This window comes from Myotis lucifugus, unplaced genomic scaffold, assembly GCF_000147115.1.
Source record: "Myotis lucifugus unplaced genomic scaffold, Myoluc2.0 scaffold_482, whole genome shotgun sequence".
NCBI lineage: Eukaryota > Metazoa > Chordata > Mammalia > Chiroptera > Vespertilionidae > Myotis > Myotis lucifugus.
Window position 1 is genome coordinate 1 of NW_005871530.1, and position 9,617 is coordinate 9,617.

At 45.4% G+C, this 9,617-nt stretch overlaps 1 protein-coding gene across 1 annotated transcript; it reads left to right on the plus strand.

Annotated features, from left to right (window-relative positions):
• Window positions 1-1,159: 1,159 nt before the first annotated feature.
• On the plus strand, window positions 1,160-9,113 carry LOC102430475 (probable histone-lysine N-methyltransferase PRDM7; the record flags this gene model as incomplete). Its single annotated transcript, XM_023744704.1, is given in 8 exon segments — window positions 1,160-1,209; window positions 3,226-3,382; window positions 3,991-4,092; window positions 4,292-4,563; window positions 4,976-5,043; window positions 6,117-6,257; window positions 6,259-6,310; window positions 8,790-9,113. Coding segments are annotated over 8 exon segments (1,166 nt in total), but the record flags the coding sequence as incomplete, so codon positions are not given.
• Between the last annotated feature and the right edge of the window lie 504 nt (window positions 9,114-9,617).

A 9,617-nucleotide genomic window follows, 5' to 3' on the forward strand; every position in this document is an offset into this window, starting at 1 on the left:
GGAAAAGTATTGCTCATGGTAGTTAGGGGGTTGGGTTGTGGGCCAGGGTAGGAAGTAGTTCATCGCTGTATCAGGTTCCATGTCAGCCATGGCATCATCTGCCAGGTTTCATGAAAGTCTGGTTGGTAGGGTCCGTAGTTCCATGGGTCTGAGGTTGAAACATAGCTGAGGTCACAACGTTATCTCTAACTTCCCCGAAACTCTGTTTCTGTGGTGACTAGACCTGAGTCTTTGTTCCTAAGACTGTGTGATGCTGAACAGAATCTAGTGATTAGGGAAGGTGGGCACAGTCCATATGTGCAAAGGAGGAAGGATAAGAAAGAAAGGAGGCAAGGTGGTCCTGGTGCCATTGGACTGGACAAAGCCAGTGTGAAGACAGAAGACAGGAGAGAAAGGGCCAGGTTGCACAGTGGAGTTTCTTTGCAGTTACATGAGCTTTATTATACTTGTGTCATGAAAGGACAATTTTTTTTTGCTTTTTAGGTCAATTTTATTTTTTAAATCCTCACCCAAGGATATTCATTGAATCTAGAGAGAGGAAGGGAGGGAGACAGAAAGGGAGACAGAAACATCAATGTGAGAGAGGAACATCCATCAGTTGCCTCCCGTGTATGCCCAATAAGGATTGAACCCAAAACCTTGTGGTGCACAAGACGATACTCCAACCAACTGAGCCGCCCAGCCAGGGCTAGGCCAATTTAAATATATATATTGAACAGAGGATGAAGTACAGATGGGGTTTTGTCTGTTTTTTAAACATTTAAGAAAATTAGATGATGCTCCCAATAAAAGCATAAGCCTAATGAAACCTCAGAAAACATTTTCCAATCATCCTTGGTCTGTCCTTGGATTACTCTCTAATTCAGAATTCTGAAAGAATAAGAATCTCCAGATTTTGAAACAATTGCCAACCAAAACTGATTTCTCACCCGGCAGGCATGGCTCAGAGACTGAGCGTCGACCTATGAACCAGGAGGTCACAGTTCAATTCCCGGTCAGGGCACATGCCCGGGTTGTGGGCTCGATCCCTGGTGCGGGTGTTCAGGAGGCAGCTAATTCATGATTCTCTATCATCATTGATGTTTCTATCTCTCTCTCCCTCGCCCTCTGCCTTCCTCTCTGAAATTATATATATTATTGATTTCTCACCATCTTTTAGCTAAACCTTCTTCGGTGGCCTTCAGAGTGGAACAGAATAAACATCAGAAGGTGAGTATTTCCCAAATCCTGTTGAAAAGAAAATCTTCCTCCTGGATGCAAATGCAGGGAAGAGGAGGAAAAATAAAAGTGCACCCTAGAAATTGCCACCTTCCTTTCCTGACCTCTTCAACAAAATGCTCAATATCATCTTAGTCCTTAATAACATCACCATATAGTAGCTACCACGGGTTTTATCTTCACAATGCTTCTGACTCTAAGAATTCTACCTGAATAAACTCACTTACACCTTACCACAACCCTCTGAGGTAGGTACTATAACTATCACCATTTCTAAAGAGGAAACCGAGGTTTCAGACATATACAAGTGTTTGATTATATGTCTGAGATCACAGTATCGGTGGTCGTGCAATCTAATCCATAGCTTCATCTCTAAACCACTTACAAGCTCATTAAAATTTCAATAGTTTTATGCACTTTCCATCTTATCCATCCATGATTACATCTTTCACTGACTGATGATTCCAAACGTTATGCTGCAGCGAGAGATGCACTGAGACTTCCGACTCACGGAAGCTCACTGACATCTAGGCAGTTTGCACGGTGCATGGTCCCACATGAAAAGGACATAGGAACCCCAGCATCAGAGCCTCCCGGTCAAATAAAAGAAGGCATCTCTCAACTCTAGGGAGCTTCAGGCTTGACGATTGAGAAACAATAAACAATAAAGTGACTTAAGGACTTCATAGAGATGACACACTATTCAATAGAAACTCATCCATCTGGAACTGGTTTTGAGTGCTCATTCCAGTAAGAAGAAGTATGGCTTTTTTCTCTGAGCTCTAATTAGGCCAGTGTCATCTTGTTTGAATCATTTGCTCTGCCTGCCTACCTCTGCATTGTGAGATCTTTGGTTCACACCAGATTCTTCTCTTCTAGAAGTCCCAGGCCCAGCTCAGGGCCCCCTGAATGTTTGCTGAATGAGTGCTTTCAAATTTACAAATTAAAATAGAATAGGGTCAAAGAATAATAAAGATAATTTACATGTGATTTCAAATATAGAGATGGCTGAGAGGTACATTGATAGCAGGACTGTAATCTTGCATTCACACTGTATCAGAGCTCACAGAACACTTTGGAGAACATTATATTTCATGTTCACTATATCATTAAGAATTAGCATGGTATAGGTCAGGAAAATGAAGAGAACTAGCTAGTAGCACAACCTTATTCAAACAGAATTGGTGGGAACCAACTAATCTAATTACAAATATTCTTTCCATGATATAGTAATTTGCACATTTTAACATAATTTTCTTTATAGTCATGATAGGTTTCTGCCAGCCATTTCTTTTTAAAAATATATGTTTTTACTGATTTTAGAGAGAGAGAAGCATCAGTGAGAGAGAAAAACATGGATCGGTTGCCTCCTACACAGACCCCAACCAGGGATCTAATCTGTAACTGGGGCATGTGCCCTGACTGGGAATGGAACCGGCAAACCTTCAGTTCAACCAACTGAGCTACACCAGCCAGGGCTCTGCCAACTATTTCTTTCTTTCTTTCTGTTTTTCTTAATCCTCACCCAAGGATATTTTCTCATTGATTTTTAGGGAGAATAGAAGAGAGAGGGAGAGATAGAAAAAAATATCGATGTGAGAGAGACACATTGATTAGTTGCCTCCTGCATAAGCCAAGACCAGGGCCCGAGCCAGGGAAGAGGAGCCTGCAACCAAGGCACTCGCTCTTGATCGGAATCGAACTCAGGACCCTTCAGTCCGCAGGCAGACACTCTATCAACTGAGCTACACTGGTTAGGGCTCAACTATGTCTTATTCTCTTCCCAGTATCCTTCACTCTCACTGTTCTATAAAGAAAGATCCTTAAGGCATGGGTTCTAGTCTTCGATTCAAAACCCACATTGGCCATTTCTTTTTCCTCTAATATTCATACTTCCCAGGTATTTCAAAGAGTTGTTGAAGTGTTCATTAAAGTCATGTATATCATAAACCCTACATAATTAAATAAATGCATGTTACCTTTTAATATGTGACTTTCACATTGAAGGCAAAGTCCAGGGCGCCATTAAGTAATGAGTCTAGTTTGAAGGAATTGTCGGGAACAGCAAATTTGTTGACCACAAGTGGCTCAGAGCAGACCCAGAAAACAGTGCCCCCTCCTGGAGAAGCAAGTACCTCCGGACAGCACCCTAGATCGAAATTGGGTAAGTTTTAAATACTTTGGAGATTTCAGTTCCACTACTTCCTCTAGAAAGGCTGATCAGTATAGCCTAGGTATGTGGGGTGGACTTTGCATAGGCCTGGATTTGAAACTGGATTTGAAAGCTTCATTAGCACTGAAGCTTTGAGCTAATCTTACAACCACTCTGAGCTCCTGAATGCTAATGTGTAAAGTGAACGTAAGGAAACATGGGTCACATATAGTTTGAAAGCATTAAATTAAATCTCAAACAATTGACAGATGCACGTTGTCCAATAAATCCACCTGTGATAATAGCAACCATATTATCTTGGTGTTGTGTACCCAGGTCTTTACTCATTGCCTAACACATAATGTGCCCTCAATACATACTTTATGAATGACTAAAGGTTGGGAGGTTGAACCTCATAATGGGATCATCTAGAAACTAAAATTGAATCAGCCATCGGTAGTCAGTGTGGAGTGCTAGTCTTTTAGTTAACGGAGGAAAATACAAGATACTATAAAAGAACAGGTGATCATTTGATGGGAGGACATTGTGTGTTTTCTGACAAGACAGGGACTCATGTTCCAGACCTCATCCCCTCAGTCACCTGCCCTTCTCCCATGTAGACCTCAGGAGAAAGGAGATCGAAGTGAAGATGTATAGCCTACGAGAGAGGAAATGTCGTGTCTACCAAGAGATCAGCGAGCCCCAGGACGATGACTACCTCTGTAAGCTGACCCTCACCAAGGAGCATGTTATGTCCTTGATGCAATAATTTCACCTCGTCTCTGGGTGCCCAAATCATTCCCTTCCTCTCGTGACCGGGAGTACAGGATTGAGGCTCACTGATGTGAGCTCTTTCTGAAGCTCTTCATGTCCAGGAACATGCACTGTACCCTCCCTAATCCCTGTTGCTCTTGCCTCCAGATTGTGAGAAGTGTCAGAACTTCTTCATTGACAGCTGTGCTGTGCATGGGCCTCCTACGTTTGTAAAAGACAGTGCCGTGGACAAGGGGCACGCCAACCGCTCAGCCCTCACTCTGCCCCCTGGGTTGAGAATCGGACCATCAGGCATCCCTGAGGCTGGGCTTGGAGTGTGGAATGAGGAATACGATCTGCCGGTGGGCCTGCACTTTGGCCCTTATGAGGGTCAGATCACAGAAGATGAAGCCATAGCCAACAGCGGCTACTCCTGGCTGGTGAGAAGTTTACCTCTTCCCTGTCCTCTGGCTTCCCACGTCCCTCCTGTGGCTTGGTGGGCCCCACCTTCTACGTGCTGGGACATGGCTGGGGACAATATGGTTAGTTAGTTCTGTGTACTGAGCAGACTTTGCATGAACATGGAGCTCCTCTCTAAGGATCAGAGGGTAAGTGGGAGCAAAGTGGTACAGACTCCTCCCTTGTGTGGCTCCTGCTTAGTGAACAAATCAACTCAGACGTGTAGATGATGAGTAAGAAAAATATCCTGTGATCACCATTGGCAGCTGAATCACCATGCAGGCTGAAGGAGATTTGATGACAGTAAAGTAATTATTCTATTATGTAGACACACACACACACACACACACACACACACACACACAGCCTTTAACTTCTTTTCCTGAAATGCAGATCACCAAAGGGAGAAACTGCTATGAGTATGTGGATGGAAAGGATACATCTCAGGCCAACTGGATGAGGTAAGGTCACTAGGCTTCTGGATGCCAGAGAGGACACTCATGCCTCACTGCCCATACATCTGTCCTTCCAAGCATGCCTCCCTAATGGTCTCCCTCAGTCCTCTGTTCGCCTTTTTTCTCCATACAGTGATATTCAACATCAAGAGACATTTAGGAAAAGAGGAGGCATAAGTACAGCATATGTCCTCAAAATACAAGTCTCCACTTTGGGCACTGGGAAAACCTTGAGGACCCTGGATTACTCTGTGATTTATCTAACGACATTAGTTAAACACCTACTATGTTCCAGTTTAGAGGAAGGAATTAATTACTTACACAGATCACACAATCCATGTCCCTAGGGAGGACTTATTGCAGATGGATATGAAACATTTTATTTCATAAACATTTAACTATAATTTTCCTATTTTTCAAGAAGTGCCCAGTGCCCAGATAGCCTTGAACCAAGGATAGTCTAAACCTGTGGGGGCAGCCCATCATCCCAGCTTCAGTTCTAACTACAACTGGGTGTTGGAGCCTGCAGAGTAATAGTGCTCACGGCCCTTTCCTGAGGGGCTCTCTTGTATCAGGGGAGACAGATTATGAATAAACTACTATTGTTCTGTGTTATTTTTCTAAGACAGAGAGACCTCCACGTTTCTGTGGGAACCTGGGGGAGGCAACTGAACGATGCCTTCAATAAAGTGTGGGGAGACTCGAGAAAGGCCTCTGAAGAGAAAGTAGACTTGGGCTGAGTGTTGAATGATGTGAGTCCTACATCAAGCACCGAGTTCTGTGGTGTCACACAGAACCTGACTTAGAGCTTAGAGAAGCTCGAGGTCACCGGGTTTGATGGGAAAGTCTGGAATGAGGCTTTGGAAATGGCATTAGGCAGGATGAGCACTGAGAGCAGGACTTCGGGACAGGAATTCACGTGACGTTGTGACAGACGCTCAGGCATTGAACAGAAGCTTCCCCAGGAGCATGGGTGCGGGTGCCATCAGAGCTGAGGGCCTTAAGCGTCAGTGAGGATATGACAGGTAGTGGGAACTCATTGCCGGTGTTTTTCTTCCTTTCATCTGCCTCAACCCCAGGTATGTGAACTGCGCCCGGGATGACGAAGAGCAGAACCTGGTGGCCTTTCAATATCACAGGCAGATTTTCTACCGAACCTGCCGGGTCGTGAGGAAGGGCTGTGAGCTGCTGGTCTGGTATGGAGAAGAGTATGGCCAAGAGCTGGGCATCAAGTGGGGCAGCAAGTGGAAGACAGAGCTTGTGGCCGGGAGAGGTGGGCACCACTCTTCTTCAACATGGAAAGAAGGAATTCTTAGAAGTTTTCAGGGTCCAACTCTCAAGTAGAGTAGAATCCACTCTAGAGTTCAGTAAAGCTTCCAATCAGATGCTTCAGAAATTGATGATTCATCACATAGGTCTTTGATTCTTAGGAACAATTTTAATATTTTTATTTTTGTTCTAAGTTTTTAAAATATGCTTTTATTGGTTTTAAAGACAGATATGAAGGGAGAGGGAGAGGAATATCAATCTGCTGCCTCCTGCACGCCCCCTACTGGGGATCAAGTCCACCACCCAGACATGTGCCCTGACCAGGAATCAAACTGGCTACCTCTGGGTGAATGGGACAATGCTCAACCAACTGAGCCACACTGGCCAGGTTCCATTTTAAAAAATACTTCATGCACAAAATGCACAGCGTCATATAGTGCTGAAAGGATTAGAGGGGGGAAAAAAAAGTTCTCAGGCACTTAACCAGCTCTCTCATCAAGGCAGGTGGTTTTTTTAAAACACTTTTAGCTGTTTCTTCTTCATTTACTGCATATTTCTAAATGAAATGTGTGTGTTAACATGCATTCATTCATTATTTCAGTGACTTGCCATGTGAATTCCTACTCGGTGCCACACAGGGTTCCGGGAGCTGGACATACAGATTAATACGATGATCAGAATCACTGCTCCTGAGCAGCTGGCTGGTGAAGGAGGGAAGCCCAGGCATACATATGTGCATGTGCTTAATATTACACAGGGGTTAGCGCTTCAGAGAAAACGGGCCCAGGACAAGTGCCTAGGCATCAGTGTGAGGGGAGGGTGGGTGTGTCAGCTTCAGAAGGTCAGGGGAGGGCTTTCTCAGGAGATAACATTTACAACACCTGTGGCACAGGGTCCCGAGCAGAGGAAAGAGGTGGGGTATTGAGCTGGCTGAGGGCTACTCCTTTCTCAGTCTCGGTACAGAGGGTAAGAACGGAGGTTGGACAGATGCCTAGCAGCCTGGAAATACAGTGCCTTTGATCCAAGCTGAGATACTGGGGACTTTCCTGATTGAGACGGGACAATTGGGCAGTTTTCAACTGCAGACTGGCATGTTGTAAAATTATGCTTTGTTAATTTTTTGGAAAATAAACTTCAGTGGGGAATCCCCTCTGAGATTACTTCAACTGCAAGTGAGAGAGGAAGGCGGATTGGCTGGGGAGGGACGGAAGTCAGGAGTGTAAGAAGCAGAGTTGGGGAAATATTTTTGTTGTTGTTGTTAATCCTCACCCGAGGATATTTTTCCAATTTTTTTTTTGAGAGAGAGTAGAAGGGAGGGGGAGAGGCAGAGAGAGAGAGAGAGAGAGAGAGAGAGAGAGAGAGAGAGAGAGAGACATCAATAGCTGCCTCCCACACACACCCCAACCAGGGCTGGGGATTGAGCTTGTAACCAAGGTACGTGCCCTTGACTAGAATCGAACCCAGGACCCTGGAGTCCCCAAGGCGATGCTCTATCTACTGAGCCACACTGGCTAGGGGATGGTTCGGGAGATATTTTGAAACAGGACTTTGTAGTATATTTGAAATCGGCTAACACTGAAAGAAATCAAGTAGGAATACTGTGTGAGGAAAGACATATTTCCATTTTATGATTTGTGGAAAACTGAAAGAGAAGCAATTGCTAGTTGGGGCCTATGGTTTCTCTATTTTTAAATATTTTTAGTGATTTGAGAGAGAGAGGAAGGGAAACGAATAGAGAGATAGCAATATCAACATGGATCAGCTGCCTCCTGCTGGGATCGAGCACAAAACCTGGGCATGTACCCTGACCAGGAATCGAACTGGTGACGTCCTGGTTCATGGGTTGATGCTCAACCACTGAGCAACCTGGCCAGGCCTGTGGTTTTTCTCTTTAACATGACTTAGAAGATACATGTATATGGAAAGGTCACTATAGTCCCACCTATGTAAGGAGTGAAATGGCTTCTGATGGTCCTTGAAAGTCCCTAGTTTGCAATCTGTAAGACCTTTTTTCTTTTCAATCCTCATCCCAGGATAATTTTCCATTGATTTTTAGAGAGAGTGGAAGAGGGAGGGAAAGACAGAGAGAAATATCGATATGAGAGAAATACATCGATTGTTTGCCTCCTGCACACGCCCTGACCAGGACCCGGGCTGGGGAGAAGCCTGCAACCAAGGCACATGCCCCTGATGGGAATCGAACCTGGGACACTTCAGTCCGCAGGCCGATGCTCCATCCACTGAGCCAAACCGGTCAGGGCTAGAAAAGACTTTTGATATGGGGTCTCTGGATTTTGAAAGAAGATGAAGTGCAGACAAAGAAAAAGAAAAATAGACTGTAAAGGAACACTTTGTGGGAGGCAGAGCTTGCACTGTCAACACAGTAAGAATGATTCTGGGGCCAGGTCTTACCAGGAGACAGAGCATACTGTACAGGCAGCCTTGCCCACACCTGCCCTGACCAAAACTTTCTCCTTCAGCAGAACCAAAGCCAGAGATCCACCCATGTCCCTCATGCTCTGTGGCCTTCTCCAGTCAGACATTCCTCAGCCAGCATGTGAAACGCAATCACCCCTCTGAGATTCTGCCAGGAGCACCTGCAGGAAACCGCCTCCAGTCAGAGGAACCCGGCCCAGAGCGTCAGAATCAACAGCAGCAGCAACAAACTGGTCCACATGACTGGAATGACAAAGCTGAAGGTCAAGAGGTCAAAGGAAGGTCCAAACCTTTGCTTAAAAGGATCAGGCAGAGGGGAACTTCAAGGGCCTCTTTCAGGCCTCCAACGGACAGATGGGGAGCTCCAGTGAGCGTGAGGGAATAATGGAGGAAGAGCCCAGCACAGGCCAGAATGTGAATCACAAGAACACAGGAAAATTATTTGCGGGAGTAAAAAGGTCAAAAATTCTAACAATCAAGCATGGAGGGTGTGGGCAAGGCTTCAATGATGGGTCACATATCGACACACACCAGAGGACACACTCAGGGGAGAAGCCATATGTGTGCAGGGAGTGTGGGCGAGGCTTTACACGGAAGTCACATCTCATCAGACACCAGAGGACACACTCAGGTGAGAAGCCCTATGTGTGCAGGGAGTGTGGGCGAGGCTTTACAGAGAAGTCAACTCTCATCACACACCAGAGGACACACTCAGGGGAGAAGCCCTATGTGTGCAGGGAGTGTGGGCGAGGCTTTACAATGAAGTCAGATCTCACCAGACACCAGAGGACACACTCAGGGGAGAAGCCATATGTGTGCAGGGAGTGTGGGCGAGGCTTTACAGAGAAGTCACATCTCATCACACACCAGAGGAC